The sequence below is a fragment of the Bipolaris oryzae genome (genome assembly GCF_000523455.1).
Source record: "Bipolaris oryzae ATCC 44560 unplaced genomic scaffold scaffold_22, whole genome shotgun sequence".
Taxonomy (NCBI): Eukaryota; Fungi; Ascomycota; class Dothideomycetes; order Pleosporales; family Pleosporaceae; genus Bipolaris; species Bipolaris oryzae.
Window position 1 is genome coordinate 65,553 of NW_006911298.1, and position 22,768 is coordinate 88,320.

The 22,768-nt window shown below is 50.8% G+C and overlaps 8 protein-coding genes across 8 annotated transcripts; 6 read left to right on the forward strand and 2 right to left on the reverse strand.

The window, feature by feature from the left end:
* Positions 1–727: 727 nt before the first annotated feature.
* On the forward strand, positions 728–1,763 carry COCMIDRAFT_49634 (uncharacterized protein; the record flags this gene model as incomplete). Its single annotated transcript, XM_007686769.1, has 3 exons — positions 728–972; positions 1,034–1,344; positions 1,402–1,763. Coding segments are annotated over 3 exons (918 nt in total), but the record flags the coding sequence as incomplete, so codon positions are not given.
* A 1,290-nt stretch (positions 1,764–3,053) lies between these two features.
* Positions 3,054–3,827, reverse strand: COCMIDRAFT_2575 (uncharacterized protein; the record flags this gene model as incomplete). The annotated part of the gene is made up of 4 exons (XM_007686712.1): positions 3,054–3,083; positions 3,155–3,226; positions 3,288–3,683; positions 3,816–3,827. 4 exons carry the CDS (start codon positions 3,825–3,827, stop codon positions 3,054–3,056), a joined length of 510 nt encoding a protein of 169 aa, XP_007684902.1.
* A 228-nt stretch (positions 3,828–4,055) lies between these two features.
* Positions 4,056–5,211, forward strand: COCMIDRAFT_33994 (uncharacterized protein; the record flags this gene model as incomplete). Its single annotated transcript, XM_007686739.1, has 8 exons — positions 4,056–4,072; positions 4,122–4,123; positions 4,406–4,443; positions 4,498–4,523; positions 4,579–4,599; positions 4,646–4,684; positions 4,733–4,842; positions 4,895–5,211. 8 exons carry the CDS (start codon positions 4,056–4,058, stop codon positions 5,209–5,211), a joined length of 570 nt encoding a protein of 189 aa, XP_007684929.1.
* A 381-nt stretch (positions 5,212–5,592) lies between these two features.
* Positions 5,593–6,945, reverse strand: COCMIDRAFT_2577 (uncharacterized protein; the record flags this gene model as incomplete). The annotated part of the gene is made up of 1 exon (XM_007686713.1): positions 5,593–6,945. The coding sequence occupies one exon, from the start codon at positions 6,943–6,945 to the stop codon at positions 5,593–5,595; it is 1,353 nt and encodes a 450-aa protein (XP_007684903.1).
* A 488-nt stretch (positions 6,946–7,433) lies between these two features.
* COCMIDRAFT_86972 (uncharacterized protein) lies at positions 7,434–10,370 on the forward strand (the record flags this gene model as incomplete). The annotated part of the gene is made up of 5 exons (XM_007686770.1): positions 7,434–8,612; positions 9,679–9,707; positions 9,763–9,901; positions 9,953–10,210; positions 10,314–10,370. 5 exons carry the CDS (start codon positions 7,434–7,436, stop codon positions 10,368–10,370), a joined length of 1,662 nt encoding a protein of 553 aa, XP_007684960.1.
* A 528-nt stretch (positions 10,371–10,898) lies between these two features.
* Positions 10,899–11,680, forward strand: COCMIDRAFT_87127 (uncharacterized protein; the record flags this gene model as incomplete). Its single annotated transcript, XM_007686771.1, has 3 exons — positions 10,899–11,135; positions 11,241–11,299; positions 11,350–11,680. The coding sequence occupies 3 exons, from the start codon at positions 10,899–10,901 to the stop codon at positions 11,678–11,680; spliced, it is 627 nt and encodes a 208-aa protein (XP_007684961.1).
* Positions 11,681–13,855: 2,175 nt separating this feature from the next.
* COCMIDRAFT_33998 (uncharacterized protein) lies at positions 13,856–14,710 on the forward strand (the record flags this gene model as incomplete). Its single annotated transcript, XM_007686740.1, has 5 exons — positions 13,856–13,882; positions 13,962–14,091; positions 14,162–14,231; positions 14,298–14,399; positions 14,542–14,710. The coding sequence occupies 5 exons, from the start codon at positions 13,856–13,858 to the stop codon at positions 14,708–14,710; spliced, it is 498 nt and encodes a 165-aa protein (XP_007684930.1).
* A 6,037-nt stretch (positions 14,711–20,747) lies between these two features.
* On the forward strand, positions 20,748–22,443 carry COCMIDRAFT_33999 (uncharacterized protein; the record flags this gene model as incomplete). The annotated part of the gene is made up of 3 exons (XM_007686741.1): positions 20,748–20,955; positions 21,040–21,550; positions 21,930–22,443. The coding sequence occupies 3 exons, from the start codon at positions 20,748–20,750 to the stop codon at positions 22,441–22,443; spliced, it is 1,233 nt and encodes a 410-aa protein (XP_007684931.1).
* Positions 22,444–22,768: the final 325 nt, after the last annotated feature.

Below are 22,768 nucleotides of genomic sequence, written 5' to 3' on the forward strand. Positions count from 1 at the left end.
CCGGATCATTATGACCCTTTTCCTTCCAATAGTTGATGTGAACTAGCTAATACCTCTTGCATTTTCCACGCTGCCCCGCCCTGCAAGATGGGCTGGCATGGCGACGAAGCAACCTTAAGTGGGGTTGGAGAGAAATAACAACGCCATACCACATGCGAGCTGCAAGGACGGCCAGAGCGCACGCATAACTGTCCCCCCAGGGCAAAGATGCGAGGGATTAGAAAATCATCGGCAAGAGAGAGTCCGGTTCACCATCTGACCCAAGCGAGTTGTCAACCGCGGAGTGGCACCCAGCCCTTTGTGTGGTTCAAGCTTGACAAAAACGGCTGTTGACGGCATCGACAGAAGGGCTGTCAAGGATTGACTGAGGAGGGCCGGGTGAATGCAAGTCCTCCTCTCTCTTCAGCCATCTTCTTTCTGTGCATCGGAAGCGTCGACGCTAGCAGACGCGTAGAATCGAGCAATGGGCTGCTGGGTCTAATGCGGAGACTGTTGATCATGTCATACCGGATCAGACATGGTCGATGATGTGTTACATTCTGGATTTGACCAGAAAGGCTATTTAACTGCTTTGTTCTCGCTGTATCTCTTTGTCTTTTGAATCATCTCACACACCTTCGTTCTCACAGTGACTGATACCTCGTTCAATCAGTCCTATCCTCCTATCGTTACTTTACTCTCGCTACTAGATACTAGCAGCAGTATCTCGACTTATTCTTTTTTGAAAATGAAGTCTTTTATCCTTACTGGCCTCGTGGCTGCGGCCACTGCCCTCCCCCAGGCCGCTTCTGGTTCCGAGTGTGCGGCCTCGGTTGATGGAACTTTCACCATTACCACTGTCAAGGCCCCCGAGGCGGACAAGAAGCGTGCTCTTGCCCGCCGCCAGCTTGATGGTATCCTCACCATGACCCTCCAGGACGGTAAATTGAAGGACCAAGCCGGTCGTGATGGATACATTGCCTCCAACTACCAGTACGTCTCGACGAACATCCTCCTCCTTGCTCCTCGACAACAAACTAACCAAAACCCACAGATTCCAGTTCGACGGCCCAGTCCAAGCCGGCGCCCTCGACGTCGACGGCTTCGCCCTCTGCAGCAACAACTCACTGTCTCTCAAGGGCTCGACACTCTTCTACCAGTGTCTCTCTGGCGACTTCTACAACCTCTACAGCCAATCCATCGGCGACCAGTGCCTACCCATCAACATCGTAGCCGTCATGGTCACCGACAGCGAAAGCGAAAGCAAAGACCCCGAAGTCACCCAAATTTCCGACGGCCAGCCTCAAGCCTCTGAGCCCGCAGTAACCCAGATCTCAGACGGCCAACCCCAGGCCTCCGCCCCAGGTTCTGCTCCTCCACCACCCGTCACCCAGATCTCAGACGGCCAGCCTCAAGCTTCAGCGCCTGGTTCCGTCGCACCCCCTCCTCCCCCCGTCACTCAAATCTCCGACGGCCAACCCCAAGCCTCCGCTCCTGGCTCTCTTCCTCCACCACCACCTCCAGTTACTCAAATCTCCGACGGCCAACCCCAGGCTTCCGCCCCAGGCTCTCTCCCTCCACCCCCCGTCGTCACCCCAGAGCCCGAACCCGAACCTGAGACCACTCCTCCCGCTGTCACTCAGATCTCAGACGGCCAGCCCCAAATCACTTCTCCACCTGGAAACCACAGCATCACACATACTACGCCTCCTCTGCCTGATTTCACCGGCGCTGCTGCATCGTCGGTAGCTGGATTGGGTGCGCTGGTTGGTGGTGTATTTGCCGTGGTTTTCGCTTTATAAACTAAGGAGAGTATGAGATATGGAGAGAATGGAAACTGAACACTCCTTTTATGGTATTGATGATATTCAAGGCGGTTAATGGCTTTATAAAGCGCATTGGGTTTGGGTGTTTTTGTTTGTTTGTTTAGATAACGACACTCCTTTATGAGATTATGTGGTTATGAATATAGGATAATGAAGAGGGGAGGGGATTTAATCGGGGAGGGAAAGGGGGAAAAGGTGTAGATAGTAATGGAATGTGGATGAATGAAGAGCTTCTAATAAGAAGGAAGTTGTTCAACATTGATATCGTCTCCCATCTGATATACTTGGTCATCACACTGTTCTTCCCATCCAGACCCAAAACTCTATAACAAAAGCTTTCAAAATCCCAACATCATCATTCACTTTCCATCGCTAGCCTGCATCCCGAATACCATCTCACAATCCATCTGCATCGCTCAGCCTATCGAGGTCGCTGTACAGGTGTAGCTAAGACGGTAAATTACATACCCTTCCCCTCCATACCCCTTCTCTCGCGACACGGGATGGGGATAAGAAAATGACAAATGCTGGATCGACTGGATCACAGCGCGAGAGTTACAGTGCAGTGATGATAATCCAGCAGTCTATTAGGTATTGGATATGGAGCCAAGTTACACAGATATCTGTCTTGAATCCCGATGTTAGCGAAACAAAGCGTTGAGCGGCCTAGGAAGATAGCGGTGTTTGAGTGTGAGATGTATGTACTAATGTGCTTAGTTCGATACAACATAAAATAACATAATTTTCTTCGTCTTTCTTGGTAAGTGGTGAACATTTGAATACCTTTTAGGTGTGTATATCCGGATATGAGCGTAATTTCGATTTTGAAGTGCCCATGTTTTACGTTTGGCAAAACCCTCCTTCTTTTTTACTTAACTGCGTATACTGTACATGATAGACTCTAAGCACTTTTTTGTGTTCAACTCAAATCCTGCTTACGAGGGTGTGGTGAAAGTACCAGTTGGCGGCTAGCTATTTCTTTACATTTTCAACGTGGACCTAAATTCGAATTTCAGAGTCACTACAGAGAGGTCATGCGAAATGGATTGTTTAGTGAAAGGTGAATGAAGTGGACATAGTTCTATACATTTTGTGTCGTTAGCATGAAGTAGGGGCAATGTGCAAATGTCCAAGTCCAAGACATGTGATCAGAATCTAGATTGCATTTCCACTCTCTGGAACTATTCACAAATACGTAGATAATACAACCCAGCTCGGGTACACTTGGACTACAGGGAAAGAAGATATTTAGAGAACGGACAGATCGCCAAACTTCTCCTGTGGGGTTGTTAGTATTTATGCATCGGCTAAAAGCAATTGCTCCAGAAACGTGCCTTGTAGCCAGGAACGGCCCAGCGACCCTTGGAGACGAGCTGCTCGGTGCGCTTGTCAATCTCGGGCTGGGCAGCGGCAACCTCATCCTGTGATGTTCGTCAGCACACACATAGTCCACCCCACTCATCCATAACCGGGTCCACATACAACAGTGAGGTCAGAGAATGGCCTGGCCTCCTCGATGTTCTTGAGGGTCTTCTGGAGATCGCTCAACTCCTTGTCGACGACGGACTTGGTCTGCTCTGCGCTCTGGACGGCCTGGGCCTCGAAAGCCTCAATGGCCTTGATCTGCCTTCCTACATCGTACGTCTGGGGCTTGAATGCGTTGAACTGCTTCTCGATGTCATCGACGACGGCCTGGTTCTTGAGGACGCTGCGGTAGTAGGCAAAGTCAACGGTCTGCGACTGTTCCGAGAGGACGGCGATCTTGCGGCGCGCATCGTCGTTTCGCTTCTTGAAGGCTTGGAGGGAGGCGGCGGTTTGACCCTTGAGACCAAGCTGCGTGGCGAGCTTGGTCCAGTCGAGCTTGAGGGCAGCGCTGCGCTGTGGGAGGGGGACAAGTTAGTTTTCTTGATATTCACTTCGGGGCTGCCATTGCGGGCGGGGCTTCGCTTGCGGGACAGCAATTGGACTGGGAATAGCTTCGACGGGGTTCTGAGAGGGGATCTGACGTACTCCGACGGCCATTGTGATGGATTTAGACGGGAATGCGGTGGTTTCTGTTTCGTGAGGGTGCAAGTCCAAGTTCTTCGCGAGAGCTCGGAACAGAGCCGCCAAGAAACCGGCGCCCGGACCACCGCTCACTTCCGCCCTCCATGGTGGCCATCTTCCCTAAGTTTACTTCTCCCATCCACACCTGACGCCACCCTGCTGCACTTTCTACTCATAGTCTCCGCCTAAGTCTATATTGAAACCATGTGGATTATTGATTGGTGAGTGGCTATGCCGTCTCTTCATCTACCCCTGCTGACCTTGCGCCAGGTGTAAGTTTACTATTTGTCTCTCCCGATACGGATGAAGCCCGACATAAGCCATGTTTGCATATGCAGCATCAACAGCGAAGATACAGCGCCAGGAATATAAGAGGATCTCGTTTTCTTCGCACTCTTTACCTGAGAATATCCAAAGCTGCCCACAGCATGGCTACGTCGGCCTCATCACATGCGCACCAATACCTTAACCCCCCGCATACGACACATACGCCTCTCTATACACAATTCGCTCGGCGATGACCCGAATAAACAGAAGCTGACATGGCACGATAGTTTGGGATGTTCTGTCCTCGCTTGGACTTATGAACAAGGTAGGCATGAGCGCTGTGGACACAATCATCCGACTGAGGCTAACATATGTACAGCATGCCAAGCTCCTCTTCCTTGGACTGTACGTATTCCTGCATATATTCGAATTCAGACGCCCATAGCTAACTCTGATACAGTGACAATGCTGGAAAGACCACGTATGGCAACCGAACCGGGCGCGCGCGATTCGACTAACGCATCTAGGCTGCTGCATATGCTCAAGAACGACAGGGTTGCTGTTCTGTACGTGAACCACGGTCCTTCGCTCGCCACTAGCTAACATTCCTCTAGCCAGCCAACCCTGCACCCCACTTCGGAGGAGCTGTCGATAGGAAACGTCAAGTTCACAACCTTCGACCTTGGAGGCCACGCGCAAGCCCGACGATTGTGGCGCGACTACTGTATGCCTGCCAGATTTCACAATCCTTGCACACCGCATTGACTCGTCTTTAGTCCCCGAAGTCTCCGGCATTGTCTTCCTTGTCGATGCCAAGGACCATGAGCGTCTTACCGAGTCGAAGGCTGAGCTCGACGCTCTCCTCGCCATGGAGGAGCTCAAGAACACTCCTTTCGTCATTCTTGGTAACAAGATTGATCACCCCGACGCCGTCTCCGAGGACCAGCTCCGCTCTATTCTTGGTCTATATCAGACAACCGGCAAGGGCAAGGTCCCCCTCGAGGGTATCCGACCCGTTGAAGTCTTCATGTGCAGTGTCGTCATGAGGCAGGGATACGGCGAGGGCATCCGATGGTTGAGCCAATATGTCTAAGCATACTAATACGACAAGAATGAGGTTGCCAGAGAATGGAGGAGAAGAGTGTACGAGGCATGTGGCATATTTGCCCTTGCTTTGGGGTTTGACTGAATACGGACATGAAAGCATGATGGTCACACGCGTGTTAGATGTAATCTTCCGGGCGTTGGCGTTAGCTCTTGAAATAATATTACATTTTGCATACCACTTTCTGCGGTATACTTTAAATGGCTCGATGCTACATCGTCAATCTGCTCAGGCTAGCGCTCATTGGAATATAGGAAAAGAAATGCGCTTGTGCAAGCGCCCAAACGCCACCCAATGCTCATGTTTACCAGTCCGCTAGGCCCTATCCATTGTCCACATCATCCTCCTCATTCCTGTCCTCGACCCGATTTAGTCGTCATACTCTGCATCCCTCACTCCACAGAAATCACTTCCAAAGCAACTATCCACCGCATACCACATTCGCCAGTACAAACTCGCCCCACTTGCATCAAAGCTACCATCCTCTTTCCTCGGCACCTGATCGCCAATGATGCCCTGACCAGACCCAAACACCCACCCAATCATCGGCAGCGAGCCCACCGTCTGCTGCCAGCGCGGTTTCGCCGGCAAAAACGCTTTTTCTTGTGGCAGAAAGATGGCAGGCTTGACGTTGGCGCCCTTAAGACGCAGTGTCGCGCGCTGAGAGCGGGGGTTCAACGCGGTAGTTATACTGCGTGCGGGAATGGTATTCGGGTCGAGGACTCGGTGTTCTTCTTTTTCGGGTTCCACGGGCATGTCGTCGAGGTGTGAGGGGAAGGAGCCGGCTGTGCTGCGCATAAAGGCCGGGATGTCGTTTGGACCGCGGTATCCGTTTGGTGCTAGTAATCCTGTGGGCTGCGAGGCGGTTGCTGTGGCGGACGAGGCGGTGGCAGAGGATTGTGATGTGCTGATGCCGCGGGGGCCAATAGTACCTGAGGAGATGGTGTTTGGAGAAGTGACTTGCGAGAAATTTCCTGCTTCTGCGCGGATTGGGCGGTCGCCGCCTTGAGGGCCGGTTCCCCTGTACATTTCGGCGTAGACGGTATAACCCTGGATGTTCTTGGGGCTGTAGTGGCATGCGCGCTCCGCTGCTTCGGCGCTGTCGAATGTGACTTTAATCCAGTGGTCGCCGCCGACGAATTCATTTATTTTTCTCAAAGATGCCTTGCTTAGCGACCGGTAATGCGATGCCCGTTGCGAAGTGAATGTGTATCCGAACTTTGGGTTGTAGGGCTCACGATCGTATTCTTCGTAGATGAGGCCGTTGGAAACCTTTTCGTAGTGTGATATCGCTGCCCATTGTGCGTCGCTGCCGTAACCATAGAGTATCACTTCCTTTGGTTCTTGAACGAAGGCTGAGTTTGTCGATGGACCGGCGGCAAAGGAATTATTAAGTCCATTGCTCGCGTCTATCAGGTTGGGTACTGAGCCAGATGGGGGGAGTGCGGCAATGGAACGCGATGATACTGAGCGCCTCTTGTCCTCTTCTGCCTTGTACCGACCAAATATGTCATCGATTGCGCGTTGGTTGAGTAGTTTCGCTTCGTCGGCCGCTTGATTGGCGCCCAAGGGTGTTTTTGCTCGTGAAGTTCCGCGTTTCCGTGCTTTTCCAAAGGGGCCTTTTTCTTCGGGAAGACGACGTTGATTTTGGTCTGAGCTATTGAGGTCTGATGTCAGCCGCGTGTGCTTAATTGAAGCATCTTCCCGCTCTAGGTCTTCCATAATGCAAACATGGCGAGGAAAAGTAGACTTATAGGTCCAAGGCTCTTGGATGACGCGCTTTCTGGTATCAAATGACCCACACTGAATAAAGACTGCGAAAGAAAGACTTACTCCGCAAACTCATACGCCCAGGGCAGCTTCCTCCCTGTCGAATCAAACGCGCGCTCCGAATCTGGTACAGCGTGGACCTGCATTTTTTCCGACTCTTTTCCCTAAATCTTCTACTTCTATTCCGATCGGGACCGCTACGGGTGCGCGTATCGTGGCTATGCTGTGTTGGACGTCTTTTGTTTATGCGACAGGAAGAACAGCGGAAACACGATCCACGCTAGCCAGGAACAACGCCGCGGCAAAGCCACACCAGGGCACGGACTACGTAGGGCGCACCACCTATAGTCTTGACCGTAGCGGACTTTTCCGGATCCATCCATTGCATGCATATCGATATGCTGGTGCCTACTGGTGACACGGCGCCTACAAAAAGACCAATGGATCTCACGCCTATCATCGTACGCGGCAAGAAACGCAAGCATCTTCCCGCAGCACTTACCCAGGCATCCGCCGCACTCTCCACTACTACAACCACGTCTCAATCAAAACGACCCAAACAAAAAGCAAAAAGCAAAGTCAAAGTCGCAACGCCCGCCATGCCAACACTCGAAGGCCTTCCTGTCGAATTGCTGGAAATGATATTTCTGCATAGCATGAGCATTGCTCTCCCCCAATGTTCTCCTGCATTAGGCAAAAAACTCTCCTCACGCGCAATCATCATGGAATTCACAATGCGATCTTTTTGCGACACAGTTGATCACCGCACCAACTATCGGGACCGGAAAGTCATCAGCGACCCAGTACTACAGTCGGACCTTCTATCCTGCCGCTTCTTCACCTTTGAATTCTTCCTGGCTTACGTGCAGCGCGCGCACGAGGCTGTGGTCAAGTTGCGCGGGAAAGCGTGGGCAGCTACTGGTGTCACTATACCTGATGTATCGTATTTCGACGGACTGTGGCCGTACATGTTTACCAAAATCCCGTATTTGGGGTTTGCACGCGGTTTCAATATTCCTGAGAAACTGTTGCATGGTCCATGGACAGAGGACAAGGCGTCGTTGCTGTATGTTCTAGTGAGTTTGAACGGTGAGATTGATTGGGAGGGTAGTATGGCTGGCGAGGTGGCAAAAGCGGGTATTCGAGAAGCTATTAGAGAGAGCAACGAGCATGCAGTCGCGGCTTTGGCAGTTCTCTTGGGTGTACCAAAGGGTATTACCACGGAGATGTTGCAGTATGCGGTCATAGACTGTGACTGTAACTTGAATATTCTCCGGCACCTGTTGTTCAACGCGCAGATCCTTGCCACAGAGGCATCAGGTACTCTCGACTTCTACGATCCCGCTCTTTGGGGATGGGCAGACATCAATGGTCACAAGGGGGAAGTGCTCAAAGACATGCTCAAGAGAGCAGACGCATTCGATTTGGAATTCTACTTCGAGGACAATGCTGACTGGAGAAAAATCGTAGCATTTCCGTATAGTGGAAGCAAGTTTGATGCAAGAACAGGATTCCATCCAGTGGTGAGAGAGCTGTTGATGAATCTCTACCGCAACTATGGGAGAAAGATCACACGGAGAAGAGGTGGAACGCCTGAGCAGAGGATGATTGAGGGAAATGTGATTGATGGATGAGCTAATTGCTATACTTCTAACTAACTGACGAATATGGATGACCGATGCAAGGTTAATCTTGCACCTACCTCTGCAATTTACTATTGACACACATACATAGCGAAGATGTCCTGAGAGGGGAAATGTCTCGGGTCTATAGTGAACATGACACGTTGCTCCATACTATTTGATATGGGACCGTTGACAGTATCAGTAGATGCTATTCCGCAAACGGGATCAAAGCGCAAAGCCTCGCATTTGATAAATCTGTAAGCTTGTTAGCTATCTGTGCCAGGACAAAGTCATGTCAAGCAAAAGCGTGATTGAAGTCTTCCTCAGTGATCTTGGTGATAAAGTAGTAATCATCGTGATCATATACTATCTATTGCATGTTGTAATCATTGGAAGGGGGGAGTGTGATGATGTAAGTAAAGCTGGACTGACCTTGGATGGGATACTGATAGCTTCAAAGTCAGTGAGCAGGCATGTATGCTACATCACAATGCAAATCAAGCCATAGGCCCATGAGCTGTGAGTTGTGGTGTGCCTAAAATCTTTTCAAAGTCAGCAAAGGTCTTGCGCAGAGCATCGACATGATAAGCTGGGTGTGTCAAGCAAACTCAGAATATGTAAGAAATTGAATATCATAAACCCGCCGCCGTTAAGAGACCCCGGCGAGGGTCTCCGACGACGAGCTCAATCGCAAATTATGTCATCCTTGAGGGCGAGGAAAATTGCGGAGGATGGAGACGTACCAGTGGAGCTATCGAGCTAAGCTGCAGCTGCAGGCAGTTTGCAGAGGAATGAGTAGATGTGTCCGTAGCCGGAGAGGCGCATCAACCCTCATCCGTTAGAAGAACTTTGTCTATGGGCATAGTACAGGTACAGCGAGTGCATCGCAGAAGACTGCAGTTGGGTGTTGATGTTGCTGGTGTTGGTGAGGCCAAGATGCAAAGAAATAAGTCGCGGTCGCGGTTGCGTTTTTCTGCTAGCGCCAAGCCGGGCTTCGCTTGTGCACGGCCCCGGCACCGCACTTGGATTTTCGATCGCATTGTCTCTACATTCCGAACAGAACACCACCAACGACCTAATTTCCGACCAGTACGCCTCTCGACGCTGCACCATACTCGCTTCATTGTCTAACATTGTTTCGCAGCACAACCGACGAAATGGGTGACGCCGAAATCACAACGAGTGCCTGGAGGCTGGTCGAGGTCGGCCGTGTGGTCCTCTTCAACGAGGGCCAGTACGAGGGTCGCCTGGCTGCCATTGTCGAGATCATTGACCACAAGCGTGTACGGAAACCCGCGGACTCGGTTGCTATTCAGCCGCTCACAGAAGCATAGGTTCTCGTCGATGGTCCTTCCGAGAAGGCCCCCGTTCCCCGCCAGGAGATCGCCCTTGCCAAACTCTCCCTCACACCCATCGTCATTCCCAAGCTTCCCCGCGCCAGCGGTGTTGGTCACGTCGCAAAGAAGTGGGAAGAGCACAAGGTCCAGCAAAAGTTCGATAAGAGCGCATGGGCAAAGAAGCGTGCGGCCATGCAGAAGAGGCGGGGACTGAATGACTTTGAGCGCTTCAAGGTCATGAAGATGAGGAAGCAGGTACGTTGCGTCTGGTGTTGCCCCCTGTGATCGGTCGCAATTTGGATTGTGTCCTGGGGAATTAGCGCAGTCTGGAAACATGATAATTAACATATACACACAGGCCCGCTTCGAGGTCCAGAAGACCTTCGCCAAGATCCGCGCCAGCGCAAAGGCATAGGTATTCTAGATGCTGTCGGGAGACAGGCGTTGTGGAGGTCGCTGCATGCAGGTGACGGAGAGGCATGATGTGCATTTTTCATGAGCATTCCGAAGGCGACCCTCAAAGGCATTCAAAAATTCAAGACCTGGCTTCGGGTGAATAAGTCCAATGTTTGGCATGGTGCAATTCGGTATGGGAAACGTTTACTCGGCTCTCGCATGCATTCTACATGTAGCAAGAGAGTCCAATCCACAATTTCATGAACACACACAACAAAAGACTGCAACTAGAATTGCCAATTTGATACCCTCTTTGAACTGGCTTGTTTTTGTGAAAGCGTGACAATGGAAAAATAATGTGATTGCTGCAGTAGCCGTAGCAGCAGTTGTAGTAGTCAATCGTCATATCCGAACTTTTGGGGGAGGAGCTGCCCGCGCTAAACCGCCCACAAATCATTTTTGGGGGAAGCTGCGACCACCACCCGGCGGACCTCGATATTGCAGCACCAGTACCATCACCACGTCTCGTCACCCACACACCGACAAAATGGCCAACCCACGCATCGAAGAGATCCCCGACGAGCCCGAGAAGAAGAACGCTCAGATCGAGGAGGATGAGTCCAGCGACGAGTCCGAGGCTGAGGAGGGTGAGGTCAACGTCCCTGCGGGCTCCTCCGTCGCCGTCCACTCTCGCAACGAGAAGAAGGCTCGCAAGGCCATTGCCAAGCTCGGCCTGAAGCACATTGAAGGCATCACCCGCGTCACCCTGCGCCGACCGAAGAACGTGAGTGCCCGCTTGCCAATTGGTGTTGGTGGTGGAAGCCCGCAGTCAAACAACAGAGATGCGGGCAGAGCCGCTCTGATGGAATTGGAGCTAACAACTAGCCAGATCCTCTTCGTCATCAACCAGCCTGACGTCTACAAGTCTCCCTCAAGCAACACATGGATGTTAGTCCACTGCCCCTCAATTACCGTCCCACCTACTGACCCCGCACCAGCATCTTCGGTGAGGCCAAGATTGAGGACTTGAACTCCCAGGCTCAGGCTTCCGCCGCCCAGCAGCTCGCTCAAGCCGAGGCTCAGTCCCACGACCACGCCGGTCACGACCACGACCACGATCACGGCAAGGGCAAGGGCAAGGCTGTTGAGGACAAGAAGGAGGAGGAAGAGGAGGAGGATGACGACGAGGAGATCGACGACTCTGGCCTCGAGGGCAAGGACATCGAGCTCGTCATGCAGCAAGCCAGCGTCTCCCGAAAGAAGGCCGTCAAGGCTCTTAAGGAGAACGATAACGACATCGTAAACTCCATCATGGCGTTGAGCATATAGACTGCCTTAGTCTAGGCGTCTAGGTACGAGAGGTGGATGATGACTTCCAAGGCATTACAGGGTCGAAAGGCTGCCTGCCCACTCATGTAAAAGAATCAATCAACATGAATCTTTACGAGTCAATCCGTCTTCCTATTTTGCATCAACAAGAGGGACATAAATAGTTGAGCTGACAATTTTAGATATCTAGGAGTGCGAGGAAAGTAACTCACTCGAACCATGCTCTCCATTCTGAGACAAGTGTGAGTGCGAATGAAGATGATGATGGACATCACTGCTTCTTCACGAAACAAGGCGACCCAGCAATACTCCAGCTGAAGAGGATGCAAATCCTTGTTTTAGGCCTGGGTAGCATAGAGTATCCAGATCCTTTGTTGAGCAGTGGCAGAGGTGTGGCCAACCATCATTCGTAACCAAGGTGCGCCTTGAGCGTTTTGACGTCGTTGTCAAGCTTGTAGTCTCTCAGCTGCAGACGACTACGTGACCAAACATTCCCATTCTAGTATCTTTGGAATCCCTTCCTGGAAACGTCTCCTTCCAAACCTAGCACTGGCTGACCATGTCATGGGCCTGTCGATGAGGTGAGCCATAAGAAGCATATCCTCTAGTAGGCGATCATTGAAAGCTTGGTACCATATATCCAATCAACTTTTGGTTATGACCTAGACAGGGCTGTTGGTATTGCATCATCCCGTTGTATTTTGTGGGCGTACTGATTCGCCAATGTGGAGGCTCTTTCTCACGTTAGACTGCTGACGCACCCACTTTCAGCCTCGTAGACATTTCCCCTTGGCAAGGATGACATTGATTTGGGTTGCGATCGCAACCATGGCTAGTAAACAGTAACGTAGATCGTACAGTTTCGTCTTAAGCAGAGAAAATTTCCCATGATGGAGCGCATCGCTACGCCTTGCTGATCAGCGCATTCACGAGACTTCAGAAACATATCGCATGGTCATGTGGACAGCTTCAAAATGACGGGCGATTGATGGGGAGCAGCAGTGAAGTTGGACTTGGAGTTGCTGAGCCACACGCTAGAGTACTAGCCACTGTGCGGCAGTCCCGAAGCCTCCCCAAATTTGATTCCTTGGACCGTCAGCTTCGCCATCAGCCTCAGCCTCAAACACAAACTCCCAGGTTTATTCACTGATCGTGGCATCAGGCCTCCCAGATATACGCCGGGAACTCAGACTTCCGGGCATGTATCGCACTCTCCGACTCACCTGCGCCCGGCTCACTAACACAACAACTTCAAACTGGTATCTTCAGCTGGTGGTCATTCTGCTGCGAACTCGTACAGTGAAACTTGGCCGATCGGTGTTAGTCTCTGATATCTCCAGCCACGATTATTTTTGACTTAAGAAATACTAGACTTTAGCCAATAAGGCTTCATTTTGCATCCGAGTGTCTGGATATCGAAATATACAACGAATAAGCATTCAATACACGGGCTTGGCATCTGATTCGCGAGTGCCAAAAGTATGGAACCATCATGACGGCGCGTGAGCTTGGATCTGCCGGCCCGCCAGGTCCATGATCGACTCATCCTTGTCTATAGCCGACAATCTGACGATAGCATCTCTGTTTGACGCCGGAAAGGGCCGCTCGTGCCAATCAAGAAACGTATCAACTCACCAGAAGCATGGCCGTTCCCATAGATCTCATTGAACGGATGTTTGTAGGCGATGATGCTGATCATTTTTGTCTTAAGAAGAGCAGCATCTTACTGAATACCTCCATACTTACCTTGCCTAGCTGGCTCCATCATCCTGGGCTGTGGGGTTTGGGAGCATGTTGTGGCTTCATGACCATGTGGCTTGGTCAAACAGAACGGCCCTTTGCTCTTGGTTATGGAGGCTTTCCGAATCTATCTTGTTCAGCTGAACTTCCATACAGCAAGATACTAGCCTCGGGCGTCATCAGTTGGAAGGTAAAAGGTCGGGTACAGCTTTTTTATAATGATTTCGTTTTCCCATTCCAAATGCTTCACTCAAAGCAGGAACAACCGGAACCAAAAACTCAACATATATCTTCCTTAAGAAATCCATACTGCTCATCGAATAGCATATTCTGAGAACTTGTATGCGGGATCAGTTCAGATACTCAACCGATACCGAACTACAGGAATTTAACAGCCCACCAGTCCGTACATACTACGTGCCAAAGTTCTTCGCAATGTCATCCACTCAAAGAATCACCACTGTACGCTATAATCATCCCCGACTATCATTTCTCACCAGCTCCGTAACATCATTTTTCTCATACATCTAACATTACCCAGGCAGAGAAAGAGAAATACATCCAAGCCTTGCGAGCCCACCGAGTAAACACCATAGTCGAACTCCGCCGCATCGAAAAAGCATTCGCAGTCCTCGGGACCTCCGACTGCAGCGAGGCCATGACATCAGCATGTAAGTCAGCAAATATCTTAATTTCCCGAATACATTACAAAACTAACATTGAATTTCTTTCAATCCTCAGGGTCCTACTACGTCGACTCCCACAGCCTCCTAACTGAACTCCGTGGCTTAACTCGAAACTATCCATTCAGGTAACTCCCCAAACATGCACTTTGGAGAGAGAAAAAAAAGAAACTAATCAACAACGAAAAAAATAGTTCAGACTGCCTTGACGAAGCCAAACGCCGCGTCTACATCGACCCAGCCAGTAACCGCTCCTGGAACCTATGCTGGCTCGTTCTAAGCAAGATACAAGCCGAGTACGCCCCTTCTCCCCCTTCTCCCCCTTCTCCCCCTTCTCTCTCTATTCCTCTCTCCCATACTTCCCCTCGCCTATTCCCTTCTTTTCCCAAGTAAATACGCGGGAACGAGTAGCTTCGCTAACTTGAGGGAAAAAAAAAGCCAACTCATCCCCTACTACGCGCGCTACCAGGCTACGCAGCCGGCCATGTGGGGTGGTCATGCGCCGACGGCAGAGCAGGTTATGCAGCTAATGGAGGCGTTTGTGAATGAATGGAATTGGGCGGTTACGCAGATGTTGAGGCATTGGGTGCAGCCGCCTGCGAGGTGAAGGGGGTTTTGAGGAGATGGTAGTGGGAGAGGGGAGGGGAGGGTAGAAAGATTGGGGTGATGGTACATGAGGGCTTGGGGATTGGTGTTGGAGGCGTTTTTCTTTGCTTTTTTTTGGAAGGGGGGAGGGGAGGGAGAGGGAGAGGGTTGGAGTTTCTTCGGCGTTTTCTAGGTATAGAAGGTGTTGGAGTTTTGGTTAATTTGTTCTTTTTGTTTTGTGGCAAGATGACGGGTATTAGTTTTCTTTTTTCTTTTCTAAAGATTTGATTGAGCGGGCTTTTCCCCCCTTTCTACGATATGTCATCGCGTTTGTTTCGCATATCCTTTTCCTTATATTTGATTATATCTCTTGTGTATACGCAGCGTTAATGTCGCATCGTGCTTGCTCTCTATCTATTTGTTTGTCAACGGAATTTAGAGTACATTATAGGAAAGAAGGCAGATGTGTTGTCAACGGAAAAAGCAATTTCATGGTGAAAAATTAGTGATAGTCGTGACTATTTCCAAGAGAGGGAAGGATGAGGGGTAAAGGATGCTCTTAGTTTGTTGGATATTGATTCCCATCTCTCGTTTCAATATAGTAGTCATGAGATAGTATACGAACCTTCGAGTCGCCGCAAAGCTCGATAGCGCCGTATCTCTCCGTTCAGCACGAATATGAATCACGCTCAGCCATGCATTCAGTCGCGCAGTACACTTTACCTCCTCGCATTCCAGATAGGAAAGGGATATCCTACCTTGATCAACACGCTGCTGTGCTTACCATCTTCCGCCACAATGGCGCCATATATCGCTCGATTGCGCGGCGTACACGTCTCTTTTGCACCTCCTGATACGGACAAATATCTGCGCCGAAGTCAGTCAGTTGACGCGCGGCTAGCGCCATAAGCAGCGGAATTCTGCACTGTTTCTGGCAATGCTGGGCAGCGCAGTGCAGCCGGTGAAAGATGGATGCCTGTCGGGTAAGCTCCTTAGTCTCGAGTAGGCATCAATGAGAATGCGAGCGAGCAGCCTCGCTTACGCCCTATCCCCGAACCCTCGTATGACATGTCGTTCTGTTTTCTCCTCCCAGCGAATGGAAATGCACAATGAAAATGGATTTCTAGGCATGCTCTCTATTTCCGTTCTTTGTTCCCTCCCGTGTGGGGGTTCGGTTGGGGTACCCGGTGGGGCGCGGTGTTAGGTTTGAACTTATCGATTCGAACTTCTGTATACTGTTGTGTCTAAAAAAAACATGCCTCGCGACATGGTTCGATGCGGAACCGCTGCGAGGACTTTGAGGATTGTTGCAAGGTGCAAAGATTATGCTCGAAATCCACCATTTAGGTTAGGGCGCTGGCGGATTTGGTCAAGAAGTGAGATAACCATGACATTTTGGGTGGCATAGGACCGTATGCGTGCGTTTCGGAACTCTTGGGAACTCCTGGTCGGCGATACATGTGCTCGTGAGGTAGAGGTTGACTCAGGGTACGGTAGGGGGCGGGCGCAGACCAGGATGACAGGAATTGACGGTGAAGGAGACTTTCCAGACATGTACGCATTTATGAAACAACACTTTACACTAATCATACTTGGTACAGGTATCGCGCCGTTAGTTTGGTGTGTTGATGGAGTTTGGTAGGGAGAGTTGACATGACTCGTGACATCGCATCGTCAACCATATAGGGAAGTATTTGTCATGAGAGCGTCTGTAGTGAGCACCCTTCCTTTATCCTAGTAGTCTTACATGTAATCATCCGTGATATGATACCAATCCTGGTGAGTTGCTGGAGCAGTGTAGAAAATGCGCATGAGCATGTTATCACGGTACAGTTTCCTAAATAAACGTCAGCCATAGTCATACGCCACGCATACCCACTTTTTACCCTCTGATTCAAAACTGAATAGGTGTTTTTGTGGTCTGCTCTCATACGCTCAAGCAGCAACAATCAAGCGAGATGTAGGAAGGGTTGAGGAACTGTGCCATTTGTCCTTCTTTGATGTAAAATAATATACACCGCCTAGAGGCCGGATAGTTGCACAGACGCCTGGTTGTAAGACTTACGGGACTGCTAGTATTACCCGTGGTCCTTTTTCGGATACCATAAACGGATTGTTCTGGCCGATAGAAGCTCGGTCGAGACTGGTTTCCCCCACGCAAGCTTGGTAATGGACAAGTGGGCTCGAGATGCAGCCGCGGGATGCCAGTTTGGATTGAAACTTGCAGGCCTGCGAATGACATGGAATAGAGCCGAGACGGGCTGACATAGACAAGTATAGATTTAAGTAGCGTAAAACCCAAAGATGTGAAAGTGAAAAGAGAGCCGAACTTGATGATCCCAGTTAGCGGTCGTGCGGATTGTGCTCCGCCTCTATTCATTGGAAGGCACATGTGCGAGTCGATGCACCTATACACACACTAAATGTATCCACGCAGTTGCTCTATGCAAGCAGGAAACTAGGCTGGACCTAAAGTTGACAACAAGTCATCCGGCGTGTCAGAGTAAGGAGGGCCTTAAGGTGCGCATGCGAAAGGAGCATCAAGGGGGCAAGACGCGCATTTCCCCACGGAGTCAGGCAGCGCAAGAGTGAGGATTCGAGCGGCCTGTTTGGATGCGTTCCCACCTGACGGCAGTCTTGGAGCAGTTCCCCTAGTCTGCCCATGACTAAGTGGACGCAACGCGGCTAACCCTGCAATGTGTGTGTGTGACGTGCATTAGGGAATCGCTTACCCGGACCGCCAGACGGGCTGATAGCATGACATCACAAAACTGTCGCGGATATGGACAAGAAGCCGTCGCAACCACAAGAGGTACGCCTGAAGCCTAACCCAACCAACTCTCATCTTTATTTTTGATTGCATATAGCGGCTTCCATCCGGTGGCGCTGTGCGCAATGCTTTTGGCGGACGCATATATCTCTTTTTTCAGCACCCCTGTCCCCAATCTTGTGTTTCACTCCAGGTTTTGCTCACCGATCAGCATCCGTGGCGTCCTTGAGCCCTTGGGATCAGACGTCCTTGCCATAACGCTGGGTCGCTGTAGTCACCCATTATCGGTGCCATTGACGGTAACCCATCATGCCCTTCGCCGAGGAGGACGCGGCGGCGGCGGCATCATCCGAAGGATTTCGGGGTGTATACACAAGCGCCCCTCACTAGACATGTACAGTGACCAGTTATGCAGGCCCAAGAGCCGCTAATCGACTGCCATTGAGTGTCTATTGTTCTTTTGAACAGAGTGTTGCTACTACACCAAATCACAATTGCGTTGGCAGTGTAAGAAGAAGAAGAAGATTGATGTCCTTTGTTCGTGCAGCTAACAGTATTGGTAACGCCATGCCAGCTTGGTCTACGCACACTGCATCCAACACCATACCACAGTGCAAACCGAAGAAAAATACAGGGCCAATCTCAATCTGTGCCACACGCGTCGACACGGCAGAGCTCACAAAGCAACGATGCCGCCCCTCAGCTTTGTCGAGATGGGCGATCTTGGCCGATCCACTGCGCAACATCCTAAGCGCGCTGTTCATCTCTTCGGAAATACTTCGCCGATTACGTGCGGGTTCATCATCTCGGACATTGATCATTCTGACATGCGTCTCCTTCTCAATTTACTATCAGGGACGAACTTTCGTTCAGTCTTTGAGCAGTTTCCTAAACTCGACAAGACTCCACCCACTGGGCTGATATTGCAGATGATAGTCTCAACAGGACTGCATTAGCATATTCGGCTGTTATCATGATGTTCTAAGCATCGACTGAGTAGCTACTCGCAAACACGGCTGGGTCAGGAGCGCCACCAAGGCTCCAACAATCTGCCTTGCCATCGTTTTTGTCCACCAGCTGCGGGCAAGGCGCTTGCTTTCCTCGTGCGGACATACCATGTGAATTCGCACCCATTGCCCAACTCGGTTACATATCCGCTTGAGGACGTCCTCATCATATGCCTGGTGCCGACTTATCCTAAAGATGCCATAGCGTAGCGAGACTCGACTGAAGCGATGCAGCCAATGTACTCCAACTGGACCCGTAAGGCTGAGTACGAAAAGGACAGTGTCTAGTGGCGAGCCAGTGGTTGTGATGCGACTGGGGAATGGGCCGCCTGGCTGCATTATCCTGCAAGAGCCATGTCTGCTATCATACACTGTGTGGATGTCCAGCTGATCATTCATGCAGTGCTGAAGCGATATGCAGCCAATCCTCCCTAGTAAGGCATGTCATGAGGCTATGCTGTAGGTGGTGCCCTAGCCATGCATGGTGGAGAAGGCTCTCCCTCGAGACGTTTTAGCCTTGGAACGTATGCTTGTGACAAGCGAACGGGCCGGGAGCAAACCTGACACTCCCGTATCAGTCAAAACGAAGTTGCATTTGGCGGTGAGCTGCATGTCGATGCACAATCACATTGCAGCAACTTCCCGCATTCGCGGTAGCCGTCATCGCATCTGCTGATAGTGAATTGGGGCCGATACTGGCAAGAGGTAGCCGCGCCCTTGGCTATCAAGGATAGCTGTACGAATGCTGCTCGTATTGTAATTATCTAAAAAAGGCTGCTTGCTTGCGCAGGCCGACACAATACCAGCATGAGTCGCCACAACAAGTACGAGTGTGGAGGGGGTGTGAACAGCTGTGGCATTAACTTGCGCACGCCAATCGGATAGCCACCACCCTAGTGAGCTGAACCTTCGGCGGCTCATTTTGACCATTTGACCCAATGATTCTCCATAGGCGTAGCCCCTGATAGCTCTGCAGCTCAACGGGGTCGCAGATGGGTGGATCCCAAGCATCTCACAGTTGAGATGGCATGGCACGGGCCACAACTGCCCATGCAGTCCGAAGGCACATCATCACGTTATTTTATGTTGAGTAAGTCTCGGCAAAACTATGGGCCTGGTAAGAAGTGCTAATCGGGGTGCTCAGCCGCTAATATTCCGTCTCTCATGTAGCATGAAGGCCCTTCCTCGGCAGCGACGGATGTAGGCTGTTGTAGCGAGCTGTAAGTATGTACAGATCAAAAGGCTCAACCAGGTCCCAAGACAACAAATACTCGCACTTTTTTTTTGATCACATGCTGACATTCACCCACTTGCAAGTAGGAGAATCAGGTCCCGTGAAGCTTCGGAACTTCCCGTATGATTCGACTGCACGCGAAGAATTTGAGCGAATGGTGTCTCCTCGCACAATTCCCACAGCGGTAAGCGCGGTGATATTAGGCTGATGCGAATGTGATCGAACCTATTTTTGCGATCTGCGGTGTTCCTAAAAGGGTCTTATAAGTACCTACCGGACCCGGATCGTCGATGACTCGCGTCAATTGCCCGAGCAGAGATACATATGTGAGTAAGTACGAATTCTAGCGAGGATATGCTCACTAGGACGCGGCCCTTTAATTAGTACAAGATGCTTCGACCTACAGCGGGACCAGGATGGCAACCACAGAGCCACATGGCTTCCCGAAGGAAGCTCTGCCGCAAGCGAGTCAGTGCGGTGGGCAGACGTTGGTCAAGGGCAGGCGACCACTTGCCTCCATACGGCAAGGTTTCGATACGTCCCGCTGCCTTTACCATAGTTTTGGACCCGAGTGGTAGGGGTCCATTTGAGTATTTCTTCTTTGCCACGTCTGACCCGCAGCCATTAGCATGACGGGCGTCGGGTCACAAGCAATCCAGAAAAGATACACCCAGGATTCTTTCTTGTCGCACGAGCCTAGTCATGTGTGTCGAGCTCAATCTAATGTAAGCCTTGCCTTGCAAGGCGGGTCTGTCAGCTCTAAATTCACACCGGCACTCCGCATTGCCATCCACACCCTGACAAGGGCAACTAGCGATCACTGGATACACATCTCTCACAGTGGGTTGCGTCAATGGCAGCCAAGTATATAAAGGTCCATTGCAGGCACACTGCTGAGTTACACCACCAACATTATACCTGCCTATTTTTTTATACTGACTACCAGGGAATTCCCTAGTACTGAACGTATACATATACTTTTAAGTAACGCCCAGAATACGTTTGATACATAGTCACTCAAGTTTTTTAAAGCCACTTTTAGTCGACCATGTTGTCGCCACCCCTTAGTACGAGGTCTTCCTTTGAGAGCCTACACAGCAACACTTCATCAGTCTTCAGCTCACCAGATAGACTTCCGCCAGCGGTAAATGGGCCTATGGTATGGCAAGGGGAAGAGCTTGATCCATCAGAGTATGTTGAAAGATTGAGTGAGGGTGAGATTCGAGATGTCAGAGCCGCCATTATAAAATTTAAGCGTGAGATTTGCCCCAACCAATCCCCCTCATTCCCCGGGGTCACTGATAGTTTTGGAATGTAAACTGATAGTTTCCCTGTTTCAGTCACCGGACTTTCACGAAGCGACATCAGCCCAGAAACATTCGATCTTGGCAACGCACAACTAGCAAGCAAACTGTCGTCGCTAAGCAAACGTATCCACCAAGGCCGGGGCTTCGTCGTATTGCGTGGTCTAGACGCAGCCTATTTTAACGACGAAGAAGCGGTTATTGCATTTGCAGGCATATGCTCGTACATTTGCCCAGAGCGAGCTACGGATTCATACGCCAACCAAACCCTAAGCCACGTACTGGATGCGACTAAAAAGCCCGTTCCAATAGAATGCAGAGGAATAGGACTCGCAGGCTCAAAAGTCACTTCTGCCATGGACTTCCACAGCGACCGCTTCTCCGGAGACGTCCTTGCTCTGTATGTTCGAAACGACGGGGGGCCTAACTCCGGCGGCGAGCAATTCGTCGTTAGTTTTGCCCGGATTTACAATGAACTACTGGAAACCGATCCAGAGGCTCTGGAGACGTTGGCAGAGCCAAATTGGCCATTTGAGTTGAAGCAAAAGTGAGTCTTTTTTCCACCTCCCTCTATTGGTTCAAATAGGGCAATTTCCTCCGCCCATGCAACTAGATGACCGCATACCTATTATTTCCCTTGTCCATTCTCCCTATCTTCAAGCCACCACTTTTTTTCTTCCCCGTATCTTTCTCTCTCTTTCTTCCTCTTACCGCCTCTTCCCTGTGTCCCTTTTTCGTGAAAAAAAAGGCACCCACACCCACACTTCTCCAAGTTTCCCCAATGGAGGAAATTCCCCCTTCTTCGCCCAATCGAGGCAACAACGGAAGAGGGGGTGAGGGGCAGCAAAGTAAGAGGAGAAAGAAAAGAAGGAGATAGCGTCCGCTTGCTTGCTTGCTGGGCTAGACAAACTAACACTTTGACCCAGGAACGGGGCCACCTACCTGTCATATGGCCCCATTCTCTTCTTCTCGTCAAACGGAACGCCCATATGCCAACTCGTCAAGGCCCCGCTGCTCGGGACCCCCAGTCTCCCTCGCGCCACGCACCTGCCATCGCTCAACCCGCAACAGCTCCACGCCCTTGACGCCGTCGAACGGCTAGCCCGCGAATACAGCCACCAACTGTGTCGCCGCCAGGGCGACATCCAACTCGTGCACAATCTGTCTGTCATGCACGCTCGGTCCGCATACGGCAGCAATAGCAGCAGCAGCAGCAATGACGCCAGAAAGAGCGGTACTAGTAGCCGCAGCACGCAAAACGCACAGAGTTCGCGCCACTTGCTGCGCATGTTCCTGCGCGACCCCGCCTGTGCGTGGGAGAAGCCTCGCTGGGCCGCCACGTCCTTTGACGATCCCTTTGAAAAGGGAAGACCGCAGAATCTGCCCGTCTACGATATGGACCCTTGGCGCATCATTAGTGGCCGTGAGAGCCATGGCTAAGGGTTTCCACACCTGCCTTCCCACCACCTTTCCTCCGCCCCTCTCCCCCCCCCTACCTCCTCCTTACCTTCCTTCACGCCACTGTGGATTCGCCCTTTCTCTCTCTCTCTCTATTTCTTGTTTTCTTATTCTTCGTACTTGACTATAACGCTTTTGTCACGGCCCCGGTACCGAGATACATTTACATTACGTACATATCCATATGTATGACACCATACATATCTATGGTATGTATTGTACATTACCGGGCTGCGTTACACAACATAATAATATTTTTTGGGGGGGGAAGCGAGGGGGGGAGGCAAAAAAAAAGAGACACCAGAAA